Source organism: Lycorma delicatula, chromosome 2 (genome assembly GCF_047948215.1).
Source record: "Lycorma delicatula isolate Av1 chromosome 2, ASM4794821v1, whole genome shotgun sequence".
Taxonomy (NCBI): Eukaryota; Metazoa; Arthropoda; class Insecta; order Hemiptera; family Fulgoridae; genus Lycorma; species Lycorma delicatula.
In genome coordinates, this window is record NC_134456.1 from 9,069,497 (window position 1) to 9,085,108 (window position 15,612).

General features: G+C 31.0%; 1 protein-coding gene across 1 annotated transcript in view; it reads right to left on the bottom strand.

The window, feature by feature from the left end:
* Window positions 1-15,612, bottom strand: part of LOC142319831 (low-density lipoprotein receptor-related protein 4-like) — a 150,878-nt gene that overhangs the window by 17,227 nt on the left and 118,039 nt on the right. The window contains exons 23-27 of the mRNA XM_075357504.1: window positions 15,026-15,159; window positions 12,859-13,061; window positions 10,657-10,960; window positions 8,381-8,550; window positions 5,879-6,025 (exon numbers count right to left, since the gene is read on the bottom strand). Of these exons, the coding sequence (XP_075213619.1) occupies window positions 5,879-6,025; window positions 8,381-8,550; window positions 10,657-10,960; window positions 12,859-13,061; window positions 15,026-15,159 (958 nt within the window). The remainder of the gene's footprint in view (window positions 1-5,878; window positions 6,026-8,380; window positions 8,551-10,656; window positions 10,961-12,858; window positions 13,062-15,025; window positions 15,160-15,612) is intronic.

The following is a 15,612-nucleotide window of genomic DNA, read 5'->3' on the forward strand; positions in this document are numbered from 1 at the left end:
CATGGAAAGAAATCCTGAGTCCTGGGGACACACCAATATGGACCTACCTCTAACTAATTGTAGTACAGGACTCTTTTGTAATTGTAATTTGAATCTTCTTAATATTTTAATGAAAGATTTTAATTTTGGCAAATGGTTCAAAAACAAACAAATGACAGACACAAATAACTCTGTAAAATAGTTAAATTTTAATTAAATTAATTCTCACATCGCAATAATATTTTTATCTTGAAAATCTCAAAAACTGTTACCAGTACTTCAGAAAAATTTCTTAAAACATTTAAGTTTCTTTCTTCACATGTTAAAATATTGAATTTCTAACATTTTTCTTGGCAAACTTCTCAATAAGTTTACTGAAGAAAAGATTCCACGGCAAGAGTCTCCAAACTCTATAATCGATCTTGGAAGTGGAGGAAGTTCTTCCTTCACTCTTGCTAGCTTGTTGAAGGACCTTTCTGCTTCAGCTATGGTTACCCTCCTCTATGAATCATGAGACCTTGCCGTTGGTGAGGGGGCTTGAGTGCTCAGGGATACAGAGTAGCTGGACCGAAGGTGCAACCATATCGGAGAGGTATCTGTTGAGAGCCAGACTAAGGAATGATTCCTGAAAGAGGGCAGCAGCTCTTTCAGTAGTTGTTAGGGGCGTGAGTCACAATGACTTAAACGGCCGTATCAACATCACTCAGTCCTCTGAGTACTGCGCAGCTGAAAGCAATGGAAAACTACAGCTGCTTTTTTTCCAAGAAAATGTGGCTCTCTGCATTTTCACATAGCAACAATGGAGGCGCCTTCCTTGGTAAAATATTCCGGAGGTAAAATAGTCCCCCGTTCGGATCTCCGGGTGGGGACTACTAAGGAAGGGGTCACCAGAAAATTAAAAAATAACATTCTACGAGTCGGAGCGTGGAATGTTAGAAGCTTAAAAAAGGTTGGTAGGCTAGAAAATTTAAAAAGGGAAATGGATAGGGTGAATGTGGATATAGTAGGAATTAGTGAGGTTCGGTGGGAAGAGGAAGGCGACTTTTGGTCAGGTGATTTTAGAGTAATTAACTCAGCGTCAAATAATGGGCAGGCAGGAGTAGGTTTCGTGATGAACAAGAAGATAGGGAGGAGAGTGGAGTATTTCAAAACGCATAGCAATAGAATCATTGTAATAAGGATAAAATCAAAACCTAAACCGACAACGATTGTTAACGTTTATATGCCTACAAGCGCCCATGATGATGATGAGGTAGAGTGTGTATACGAAGAGATTGATGAAGCAATTAAACACGTAAAGGGAGATGAAAATTTAATAATAGTTGGAGATTGGAATGCAAGCATTGGAAAAGGCAAGGAAGGAAATATAGTGGGTGAATACGGGCTGGGCAAAAGGAATGAAAGAGGGGACCGACTTATAGAGTTTTGCACGAAGTATAATTTAGTAATTGCCAACACCCAATTTAAAAATCATAATAGAAGAATATACACTTGGAAAAAGCCAGGCGATACTGGAAGGTATCAGATAGATTATATCATGGTTAAGCAAAGATTTAGAAATCAACTCGTTGACTGCAAAACTTACCCTGGAGCAGACATTGATAGCGACCATAATTTGGTGATAATGAAATGTAGATTGGGGTTTAAAAACCTGAAGAAAAGTTGTCAGATGAATCGGTGGAATTTAGAGAAGCTTGACGAAGAGGAGGTAAAGAAGATTTTTGAGGAGGACATCGCAAGAGGTCTGAGTAAAAAAGATATGGTAGAAAATGTAGAAGAAGAATGGGAGAATGTTAAAAAGGAAATTCTTAAATCAGCAGAAGCAAACTTAGGCGGAATAAAGAGAACTGGTAGAAAACCTTGGGTTTCAGACGATATATTGCAGCTGATGGATGAACGTAGAAAATATAAGAATGCTAATGATGAAGAAAGTAAAAGGAACTATCGGCAATTAAGAAATGCTATAAATAGGAAATGCAAACTGGCGAAAGAAGAGTGGATTAAAGAAAAATGTTCAGAAGTGGAAAGAGAAATGAACATTGGTAAAATTGACGGAGCATACAGGAAAGTTAAGGAAAATTTTGGGGTACATAAATTAAAATCTAATAATGTGTTAAACAAAGATGGTACACCAATATATAATACGAAAGGTAAAGTCGATAGATGGGTGGAATATATTGAAGAGTTATACGGAGGAAATGAATTAGAAAATGGTGTTATAGAGGAAGAAGAGGAAGTTGAGGAGGATGAAATGGGAGAAACAATACTGAGATCTGAATTTAAGAGAGCATTAAAAGATTTAAATGGCAGAAAGGCTCCTGGAATAGACGGAATACCTGTAGAATTACTGCGCAGTGCAGGTGAGGAAGCGATTGATAGATTATACAAACTGGTGTGTAATATTTATGAAAAAGGGGAATTTCCGTCAGACTTCAAAAAAAGTGTTATAGTTATGATACCAAAGAAAGCAGGGGCAGATAAATGTGAAGAATACAGAACAATTAGTTTAACTAGTCATGCATCAAAAATCTTAACTAGAATTTTATACAGAAGAATTAAGAGGAGAGTGGAAGAAGTGTTAGGAGAAGACCAATTTGGTTTCAGGTAAAGTATAGGGACAAGGGAAGCAATTTTAGGCCTCAGATTAATAGTAGAAGGAAGATTAAAGAAAAAAAACCAACATACTTGGCGTTTATAGACCTAGAAAAGGCATTCAATAAGATAGACTGGAATAAAATGTTCAGCATTTTAAAAAAATTAGGGTACTAATACAGAGATAGAAAAACAATTGCTAACATGTACAGGAACCAAACAGCAACAATAACAATTGAAGAACATAAGAAAGAAGCCCTAATAAGAAAGGGAGTCCGACAAGGATGTTCCCTATCTCCGTTACTTTTTAATCTTTACATGGAACTAGCAGTTAATGATGTTAAAGAACAATTTAGATTCGGAGTAACAGTACAAGGTGAAAAGATAAAGATGCTACGATTTGCTGATGATATAGTAATTCTAGCCGAGAGTAAAAAGGATTTAGAAGAAACAATGAACGGCATAGATGAAGTCCTACGCAAGAACTATCGCATGAAAATAAACAAGAACAAAACAAAAGTAATGAAATGTAGTAGAAATAACAAAGATGGACCACTGAATGTGAAAATAGGAGGAGAAAAGATTATGGAGGTAGAAGAATTTTGTTATTTGGGAAGTAAAATTACTAAAGATGGACGAAGCAGGAGCGATATAAAATGCCGAATAGCACAAGCTAAACGAGCCTTCAGTAAGAAATATAATTTGTTTACATCAAAAATTAATTTAAATCTCAGGAAAAGATTTTTGAAAGTGTATGTTTGGAGTGTCGCTTTATATGGAAGTGAAACTTGGACAATCGGAGTATCTGAGAAGAAAAGATTAGAAGCTTTTGAAATTTGGTGGTATAGGAGAATGTTAAAAATCAGATGGGTGGATAAAGTGACAAATGAAGAGGTATTGCGGCAAATAGATGAAGAAAGAAGCATTTGGAAGAATATAGTTAAAAGAAGAGACAAACTTATAGGCCACATACTAAGGCATCCTGGAATAGTCGCTTTAATATTGGAAGGACAGGTAGAAGGGAAAAATTGTGTAGGCAGGCCACGTTTGGAGTATGTAAAACAAATTGTTGGGGATGTAGGATGTAGAGGGTATACTGAAATGAAACGACTAGCACTAGATAGGGAATCTTGGAGAGCTGCATCAAACCAGTCAAATGACTGAAGACAAAAAAAAAAAAAAAAACTATGGTTACAGGGAATGTGCAAAACACCCAAAGAGTAATACAGATGTTTGGAAAAATGCTTCTGAGTTTCTGTTTTTCCAATATTTTAAAAAAATTTATAGGGGAAAGTTCACTTTCAAACTTAGCAGGCAGAATCAAGTTCAACAGGATAACTTCATCATCTATCATGTCTTTGCGTACATCACTGTTATTAGTGTTTATGAATTTTTTTGTTGTTTCAATCAGTTCTTCTTCTGAAAGCGATAGATATTTCCACAAACATTTCATCAACATTCCAGATAGCTGTATAATGTGTTTCTATAATTGCAATTACAGTCTAGAAAAACATATAACACCCAGCGTTTGAAACTTTCTTCTGGATTGGACTCATCTACTTTAGTTGACACATCAGATGATTTTTTTCTCATGTTGCGTTTTTCTGAAAAGGTTTTCCAGCTTGCACTCTTGCAAAATTTTTTAACAGATGCTTCTCAAATATCACAATCATCCAATAAGCTGTCTACTTCTACATCGGTAGTAACTTTTCTCGCTTCTAAAAATTTTTTATATAATCAATTATATTTAAAACTTTATTCCAAACTGATGCCATAACCACACACTGAAAAGAATCAATATATTTTACACGTCCTTTTAGATGTTTGATGTCTCAGCAGTTAAATTGAGAATCTGCACTTCATTCATCATCTCTTTAATACCTGGTAGATTTGTAGAAAATGGCTTGATACATTCAATCCCTGAAGACCATCTTGTATTAGACATGCTATGGACTGAGCCACCTATGTGTTTTTGCAAGATTACCATCTCTGAGGGTTGGAAGTAAATGTACTGTAGTATTTTTGGAGATTTCCAAAAAACCAACTGCCTGAGGACAACTTCCCCAGCTTGTATACTGCACAGATTTAAACTGTGGCAAGCGCAAGGTGAAAAATGAGCCAGAGAATTATCCTTCAAAAGTTGACTTTGTGCCCATTTATAATGTCCACTCTATTATTGCCATTGTCATCGCCTTGACCACAGCAGTCACTTAATGGAACATGATGTATGGCCAGATTGTGCTGAATCAGTTCTGCTATTGCTTCTCCAGTTTTTTGTCATAGTCAACAAAAACAAGAAATCATTCTTGAATTTCAAAGACACTGCTTTGATCCTTTGTAGATAAACTGAGGTATTCTAAAATAAAAACTGTCTGTTCTACACGTGACGAGTCTGGTGTTGCATCTACAATGATCGAGTAATATTTAGCACTTTCTATTTCTCTTAGATACCTTGTGTGACTTGGTCAGTAGAGCATTGAATAAACACATTTTGGGTATCTGGAGACAGATAATGTACTTTTAGTCAGCCGTGAGCTGCCTGAGACTCTTTGACTTTAGACAGATGATCGTTTGGCAGTGGGTCATAATTACTTGACAACTCCAAAATTCCCAGAAAGTTACCCTTTTGTGAATTTCCTATAAGATAGGTACCTTCTCAAAATGACAAATCTTGTTCACCTAAGAACATCACATCTAAAATCCAGGGTAAAATTTGCCTTCAATATTCTGCTTCACAATGAATATCTTCACATATGTCCACACTTGAGTACAACTGATTCACATACTATATTCAAATATTAGAAATGTTTGGGTAGAATATCATATTTGTAATAGAAAAATGCAGGGGATATAAAGGATGAAGAGAGATGACTAATATTTTTTGCATAGAACATGAAAAACAGTTAGTTTATTTGCATATCTTTTTTTTTAATTGTTAATTTATTTTTGCATTTTACAACAAATTGTCACAAATCTGCCAGGAATGATGAATAGTCAATGGCATGTAAGGAAACTAAACCTTATATCACATTTGATGTTACACACAAAATAACAACTCAATGTTGCCAGAGGAGATTAGTACTTCTGTTTAAATAAGAAAAATATATTTTGGAATATTTTTATATTTTAAGTTTTTAAAATCAAATGATCATTATTTTAAAGATAACAAATCAACTATATATTTTCATTACTGATCATTTCAATATTGAAATATTTATTAAATTGTACCTGTAATTAAAATATAGCAATAAAGTATTTGCTGTTATTAAACCTACAAAAATATCACAAAGTATAAAAATTTAACTACCTTATGACATCAAGTAGAACATCAGAATAAAATATTAGACTTTTATTCCAATGGAAGTCAACTGCAATCGCATTATGAACGTCTGATATTGGTAAAGCAACATCCCACATCTCTGGAGTATCAAATGAAACTCGAGTTAAAGTTGATCTGTAATTAAAAAAAACAACAAATGATTTGTAATTTATAAACATAATTAAAAGTATTACTATCATTTTTTTCAAATTATGACTAATTCAAAGAATATTAAAATAAATAATTATATAAAAAAAACAAAATTCACTTTTAAAAATATTTAGAAATCAATCCTATGCTTATAATTATAGCATAATACAATTCTTTATAAAAATTTCATAATAAATTATAAATTACATAATGAATATAATTTAATCTTTCATTAGGAAGGATCAAAAAAACTTTCTTTAGACCAAATTGCTAACTGGACTTCTTATGTGTGACACAGAATCAAAGAAAACTTAATACAGTGAAGTTTGAAAAAATTCTGCCACTTTTCTAGTGAAGCCAGGAAAGTTATGCAACTCCAAAAGTATATAAGTCAAATAAATGGCTACAGAGGACTCTGCCCTTGGTAGAATACTTCTTACGAATTAAGTTAATTGGAACATTATATTATAAAAGTATGCCAGTTAAAGGGTTAAGTAAAAAAATTATTCTACTCTTTGAATACAATTTTGAGATGCAGGACCAATGATAACCATATCTTTCTACCACCTTGACCGGTTGTAACCGAAATTACAATGTCACATTTTCAGTAGCCATCCTACAAAATATCGTAAAAAAATCAGTTAATTCAGCCTGAAGATATTAAGCAAAAAAAAAATTAAATAAAAGAAACACAAAAAAATTAGGCTTTATTAAACCAACCTAAAATATAGGAAAACTAAGTAATAAAAAACTAAAAACTAAACTAAAGTTAGAAGAAGTGAGGAAAGAATAGAAAAAGTAAAAAATTACAGATATTTGGGTTTTATTTTGACATGAGGAATTAAGAGCAAAATATAAATAAAAGGAAGGATAGCAGTGGTAAAGGAAGCCTTCTCTAAGAAGAAGAAAAAAAAGTTTAGACTTAGTTGAGGAAGAGGTTGGCCAAATGCTATATGAGATGTGTTTTCTATGAAACTAAAGCATGGATGATGAGGAAGAGGAAAAGGGGCTGATTTGAAGCTTTTGAGATATGAATATTAAAAAGGTCAGAATAAAGTGAGTAATGTGAAAGTAATAAACACGATTAAACAAGAAAGAGCACTTATTTCCTTTTATTTTTTACACAAAATAAAAGGAAGCTGGTTAGGACATGTGGTTAGAGGAAGTGGAATCTTGGCAACTGAATTGGAAGGGTCAGTAGAAGAAAACAAAACAAACAACAAAACAAGGAAAGAAGACAAACAAGAAAACAAGGAAGAAGAAGGATGAAATAAATAGCTGTAAAGGTTGGAAACTACAAGGGGACAAAGGAAAAGATTGGAGCAGGAATGGATGAAGACAGTGATGGCATAACGGTTTTGCACCCAGGCAGAACACCAGATGATAATCCCTGCCCCTGAATGAAATTATCCAAACATATGACCAAAGTTGATGCTAATTTAATGGAATCACCTAATTAAAAAAAGTCAAAGAATATGATTTTAAAGCAGAAACAACAAAAGAAGTTTTTTGTCCCCACCCTTTACGGGGAATTCAATAAAAATGAGGACCATCAGAAAGTATTTTTAGCTATCTAAAGGGATTAAAATACGTGAAAAAATTTACTAATCTTCAAATAAAATTTTGAAATATGAGAGTCATACGATCTATTTTTCTCTGTGCTTTGATCAATAGTGATCAAAATTAAACGGCATCAATTTCCCATATATAGAAATATCATGCCAAATTTCATCTGAATCAGTCCATCCAGTCTGGAGATATTAACCAAAAACTAGGCCAACATATCTACTAATGAATGGGTACATTCCTACTTATGTACGGATACATGATTATTTATTTAGATCAAATTTATTTAAATTATGATTTACAAAACCATTGTTTTTTTTTAAACTATCTTAAACATTTTAAATTTACTTATGTGGTAATCATAGATAAAAGGGTATCATTCCTAATTTTATTAAAATTCCTGTCATTATTATAATTCTCTCATTAACAGGGTAATTAATGATGGTAATTAAAAAAATAATTAAAATTACAATAACATTAGGAACATTAACAATTATAATAATAATAATCACAATAACAATATAAAAAAAAAACAAAAAACAAATCTATATATCCTTTCGAATTTTTTGGTGGTAAAGTTGTGTTTTTGGTTAGAGAGGGATCATGAACTATCAAGGTCTGAAAAATTCCCACAAGCAAAATTTTATCTGTTGCACATTCTCCTTTATACTTGTACAATACACTGATAGATATACAGTATAACTATCTAGCTGGGAAAGTATAAAAAAATAAATTATAAAGTATGATAATAAATGCAATTTTTTAAATAATTACCTGGTTGAAAAAAGTAAGTAAGCATTTGGTTGGAATTGGCATGTATGTTTATCATCATAGAGAAGTATTCCAGTAGGGCATGCGCATGAATACCCTTTAGGACTTCGTAAGCATAAATGTGAACACCCACCATTATTATTGCCACAGGCATTTTCTGCTACATTATCGGTCTGAAAAATAAACACTAATGAAATAAATAATTTTTTTTCTTCTACGTAATACTTAAATATTTTATTTAGATCATAAATAATTATATATAATACAAATAGTCACAAACAAGTATACTACTCAGGTAACAAAAGAGGAAAACTGCAGCGGGCATGAAAGCAACAAATAAAAAAAGCGAAGGCTTATGAATAATAACATGGCTAACCAGCAAGTTCAAAGTTAGTCAATCTACTGACTGATTGTTTTCTTCACTTACTGACACTCTTTTTCTTTTTCTAACCTTGCTTCATCAAATAAGTATAATTAAAATGATCCATCTATTGCTGAAGCTCAATAAATAGTGCTTTCTTCTTGTAGTGAATGGGGGTAGTACTTTTTATTAGGATATAGTTAAGTAGTGATTCTGGTATAAGGACTTTCAAGGAGTCTGTTTTAAATCTGGAGGTTATATAAAATTCTAAACTTAGGAACCTATTGTGTAAAGCTGTACTTCATATTTTTTATAAATTTTTAAAAAAGGGTCCATAAAAATATTTACAAAAACATTGCATTATATTACAATTATATTTTAGCCAGAATAAGACAGATTATATGAGTACTTTAAAACTTTTTCTTGTTTCACTAAAATCACAAGCATTATGCTCCATCTGTAGTGTGAACAAGTCTTGCCAAGTATGGTGGAACATAACATCAATTTTGGAAAATGAAATGATCATTCAAATCTTCCGTGTTAATTAACCCAAGTCGCTTAAAATAATCTCACATAAATAAATTGCAGGGTGTTGTCTAATGACCTTGGTGGCCAGACTGTGGTACCACCACGAATGAAAGATTAGGATATGTTGTTTAGAAATTAACTGCAAAAAGTCTGAAGAAGTCTGAAGAAACTGTTAAAAGTCAGTTTGACAAGAATACCAACAGTTTGTTAGAATATGACTTAGGTTGTAATTCTTGCAGCTGAGGATAGGTAGAGTGTTCCAGAATATCAAAGTAAGTTTTACTCAACTTTGTTCAAAAAAAAAAAAATGGGCTAATCAATCTGTCAAATTAACTATTGGACTATTTCTTACAGGTTCAGTAGTGAAATAAGGTTTTCCAAGCCACATACTTTGTTTAATTACCTGTTTGATATATGAAAAGCAATCTTATCAGAAATAATTATTTGATTAAATAACTTGTAATCATCTTTCAAATGACCAAACAAAATAAAACTAAGAGCAAAATTCCTATGAGCAATCCAATTATCTTGTACTATCTGTTGTAAAATTCCAAACTGTAAGAACAAAATTTTAGACCCTTCAATAACATGATAATTGCTTATATTTTGTGCAAGACTACAAAAGAATAATGCTTGCATTTTTTAACAGATATATTAGGGCATGTCCTGTGGCTATATAGTTTGCATACCAACCATGAGTAGTAGGCTTTGGATGGTTGCAGTGTTTAAGTTGAATTATAAACTAGTTATATTGAACCCAATACTCTATTTCATATCTAATAAACTGTTGAATGCACTGCATCTTTTTTACAAGATTCATGGCAACTGCATGAATTAATCATGATTTTTGTTCACAAGTTCAAAACTTTAATGTTAGCTACCCTAAGACCTTGAAATAACCTTGCATGACTTCTGCTCAATGTTCAGTGATTTCACATGTCACATGAATATAATTACGAATCTGTAAAACTTTTTGGATACATTTTGATGAAACATATTAAAACTGTTATTAATTGCTTTCACATCACAATTTTGTGGAAGGATGAAGATTTTATCTTAAGAAAGTTAAGACTATTTAAGATTTGGCTCATTAATATATGAAAGAAAAGCAATTTGTTATAGCATATATTTGAACTATTGAAATATATTTTTATACGGCTACTGTCCAAGGGGTGCACTTATCAAAAGCCTGTGTGGCTTAACATTGAAAGGAAAATAAATTTTCCAAAGAATAATTACTTCAGGATCAATAGGCTATATAAAGGTGGTTGGGATATAGCGGTAGCCATCTGCTGCAGTCAGTGTCATTTCAAGGTATAGAAGAGATAGATAGCCTGATAACTCTTCCTGATACATACGTAAATTAAATTAAAACTATAAATAAATATACCTGTACTGAACGTATATCCATTAGACCACTTAATTTATCACGTATGATAATCTGATCAGATCCATTACTCTTATCAGCTCGATGAAGAGCTTCCGTCTGCCAGTCTGTCCAATACATATGCTTTCCAACAATTACGAGTCCATATGGATGAGGAACATTAGTTACAATTACTTGTCTATCTTCACCATTAAGATCACTGCTTTCAATAGTTTTCTGATTACCATCGTTCCAGTATAATCGTTCTGATGGTCTGTCGATAGCTAAACCATTGGGCCAACCAAGATTTTCTGAGATCAATGTCATCCTTTAAAAAAAATAAATAAATAAATGATACATTTACATTAAAGGTATAATTATAAATAATATACTAAGAGCATCAGAAGTTGTAAATAGTATGAAAGTTGTTAAAAAACTAATGTCTGTTTCTGATTATAACATTTATTTGATATAAAATCAATGCTAAAAGTGAACGCTATATTTTTCTCCTTTTTTGTATCAACATCAAAATTGGATATGCATTTTTCCCAGTAGTAAAAGAGTTTATCAAATACTTCTCTTTAGAAGTTTCTATCCAATTCTGAATATTTTTATTGTTTCTTTTATGTCTTCATTGTCAACAAAATACATTCCTCCAATATAGCCTTTAAATTTCCAAATAAGTGAACATCACAGGGGGCATGGTCTGGTTGTATAGTGGATGAGTCTCAAGGAATTTACTGTATAATTACAAAAAAAGGCAATGATTTCTGCACTGCGCAAATGGAGATTATCAATCGAAGAATAAAATTTTGTGAAACATTTTTTCATTACACACAATCTAGGAAATACATCAAAACTTTAAATATAAGCCAATCATCATGAATGAGATCATTGATGCACATAATGTACTGTTCGTCATTGAAGATGTACTGTTTATCTATCATAACTATTCAAACAATTCACTTATTTGACATCTATGGCATCTGCAACGTAATTTCTACTTACTAAAATGAATTATGGAATGCACCCCTCTTGTTAGATATAAAATAAAAAAAACCCGTCTCATTTATATGCTATTATTATGAATGGAAAACTCACACAAAAGCTAATGCAATAAATAAATTATTTATTCTGATCAGTATGTAATACTATATTATATAAACTATATCTTTAATTGATAAATTATAATTATAAAAAAAAATATATAAGGTAAAAAAATAGATGTTCTTAAGTCAATATTAATATTTAAATACAAAAACATGAATTAATGTTAAGGTAAATGCATTAAACATAAAAGGTTACTACAAAATAATTCACAATTCAAAAGGCACTATTGATAATTAATTTGAGTAAATATTTGTATACATGTTGAACTAGATACAGAAAAATCAGGATTTTCTTATTATCATTAATTAGTAGAATATATATAAAAATTCATTGAAAGAGTAATATTATTTCTGTAAAAGAAAATCTTTAATTTTATTTTACATAAATTGGGGAAAGATTTTTTTTATAATTTGGTAATTTATTAAAAATGGTAATGAAAGCATAATAAAGCCATTTCTTGTAAGCCAAAGTATTATTGTGTCAAATTATATGAAGAGTTCTGTTATCTAGTATGGTAAGGGTGATATTGTTATTTTTTAAGAATAAGAAGTTTTTTTTTAATAAAGATTGCATATTGATAAGTATAAACACAAAGATAACTTAATACAATTCATGTTGACATAGGACGAATTATATATTCTACTACCACACTGTCAAGAAAACAGACTTCTTATGGCAGTTGAAATGAATGTTACATATTGAATATCCCTTGTCAGAAATCTAATGCATGAATATTTATATATAAGGTAATTCATTTTTCTTTAACTTATTAAGAGGAAAATATAAAATAAAAATTACAAAAGGTGAAAAAATCTAAGAAACACTGAACAACGGTGTTTCAACATTAATCATTTTTACATCTTTCAGTACTTTTTTTTATAGTCAGTCTTAAATCTATTTAAAAATTACTTATCTTTTTCTATCAAATTGTTTTTCTCAAAAAAATTATATATTCTTCAAAAATAATTATTAGTACAACTTTTAAAAAGTTATAAAAACTGCAAACTTACTTTAAATACAACAAACATTTAAATTAAATTTAAATCTAATTCTAGTGTAATGTAGAATTTAAAAATGTATATCCCAATAAATATGACAATCATAATTATGACTTACCTGTTTTTACCATCCATATCCGCTTGTTCAATTCGTGGATTTTTATTATTTTGCCCCCAGTCAGACCAATACATTAGCCCGAGATGATAATGAAGAGTAATTGCACGTGGGCTATCTAAATTAGACCAAATAAGTACTTTTCTATTTGTTCCATCCAGCTCTGCAACTTCAATACTATTTCGACCAGCATCAGTCCAGTATATCTAAATTAAATAAATAGTATACAATAAATAGCATAACTTAACAATAGATAAGAAAAATATTTTAATAGACACTAATCTAAAACAATCCTGTTTTTCACGGAAGGTAAAATTTCCTTCTTTGAGGGACCCTAAAAAACATGCCAGATAATCCAAATAAATAGTTTTTTTTTCCAATTCTTATACTATCTAGCATAATCCAATACTATAATATATATATATAATAAATACATATATTATAATATCTATCCAGCATAAACCAACATCTGAGTTTGTAGTTGTAAGAAATACTTCACAGGTCGTGTCATCAAAGTAGGTGTGAAAATACAGAATTATTTGATGTGCTTATTTGAGATTGCTTATTTGTGTTATTTGAGATAACTGTTGTTAGCAGCTTGTTTATTACAGTAATATACAAAATTACATATTTCTTTTATTTATACTCATTATTGAATAATATATGTATATCTGAGAAAGCCTTTATTATATTACATCAGCTTGTTTACAACAGAACAAGTCAGCAGAGTAATTCTACGATAATGCAATATATGAGGTGTGAAATATTATACTTGAATGAACTTTACAAAAGGCATATTCCCAAATGTACGTTAGTGGCTACTGTTGCCTTTGTACAACAGCACAGGTGGCTGGTTTTGATGATGTTCTCTTGAAACAGCTCTGGAATTCTTTTTCTGGAACAATCTGAAATTCCTTTACCATTTTATACAAGATATCAACAATTTTAGAAAATCTTCATCCTTTCAGTGGACTCTTTAATTTTGTGAACAACCAGAAATCAATGGAGTTGTCAGGTGAATAAGCGGGACAAATTCATTTGATAATCCATGTTTTGGCCAGTTCTTTCATAGTGGTACTATTGCTTGACATATCAAGATCAACTTGTCAGACTAAAATTCAGATGTTTTCCTCTGAAAAAACCTCTCTGAAGAGAATCTTGTATTCTTTACAACATTTGATGGACAATTTGTACTTTTTCATTACGTTCATGTTGGATTACAATCATGAGACAAAAAGACCATACATTTTTGATCTTGAATTGAAAGTGAAGGTTTAACTTGAGGATTTCCGTTTTATGCTCTGGTTATACTGAAAACACCAGGTTTTATTACCCTTAAATAATCTTACAAACATGTACTTACTGCAGAAAGTTGTGCTGTAAAATGAAGCTATTTCTGTTTGTTGTTTGGCAAGATTTAAAGCCTAAATTTCATAGCACCAATTCTTCTGTTAAAATATTCAGACACTTTCTCAACTGATTTGCAATTCATCCCATACTTAAAACAGTCTGATTAATCATACGCTTGACCATATTTGTACTAGTCTTATCTGTACTAACACACTGTTCATATTTTTGTCTAATATTTTTGTATATGACTGTCCACTTCCAGAGTCATTCACATCTCCTGCATCTTTAAATTGTTACCACTCAGAGATAATTGACTTTAAGAATATTCATACCATACCCTGCAATGACTAATAATACTAATAATAATTTTTAGTAACGGTCTGCCAAATTTTCACAAAAACATTTATGTTAATGTGTGGTCTAAATTTTTGTCACTCATATTTATGCTAAAGTTTACATGCAAATCTTTATTTCTCTTGCAACAAACAAGACATGAATTGACATTTGTAAAGGCAACAGTTAAAATATATAAAAACATGATTACTCATCAAATGATTTCAACAGAATCACCATGCGGGTGAACTGCACAACTATTACAGGAATTAAATTTTGCTCTCCTACAAGTGCTTTAAAAAATAAAGTTAACTAATTAAGAAAGCAAAATTATTCAGAAGTACATTACTTATTTTTGTAATGATACCTAAAACAGAAATATAACTTTTATAATTAATAATACTCGCTGTATGTTTAAGTTATATGCTTTAATTTGAGGTTGGCATTTGAGGTTTATCTGTGATTTCAATTATTGAATACAACTCACCTTTCTGCCAGTAGAATCAATTACAATGCCATCTACAGTATGAAGACTCTCACTCATCACAGTTTCAACATTTTTACCATCTGGTGAAGCCTTCTGAATAACTCGCTCTAACGTATCAGTCCAATAGATTTCACCTGAACATAAAAATGACGAGTAGCAGTCTAATTTAAAATAATATATTAATAATAATAATAATAATGGTGAAATGGAAAAACAAAATTTCCTTCAATCTGTTGAGCACCGATCAACTTTATGATGTTTACTCTAATTAATGAGCTAAATAATGTAATTAGTAATGAGTTTACACCAATGCACAAATTGTAAAGAAGCAACTTTTTTGGAAGTTAGAAGTTTTTTGAACTACAAAAGACATGTCAAACGAAATAAGTGTGATCAATTGTTAAGAGATATGTGTATTTTAATAGAAAGAGCTAGTGAACCGATATATGTTAAATTAAAATTGTATTGCATTTATAGTAATTTAAAAATAAGAAAGAGCAAGATCAGACAAAGAGGAGAATTACAGCCTGGATGGCTATGGAAAAGTTGAAGAAACATCAAAGGGAAAAAGAGAAGGGAAAGTGGTG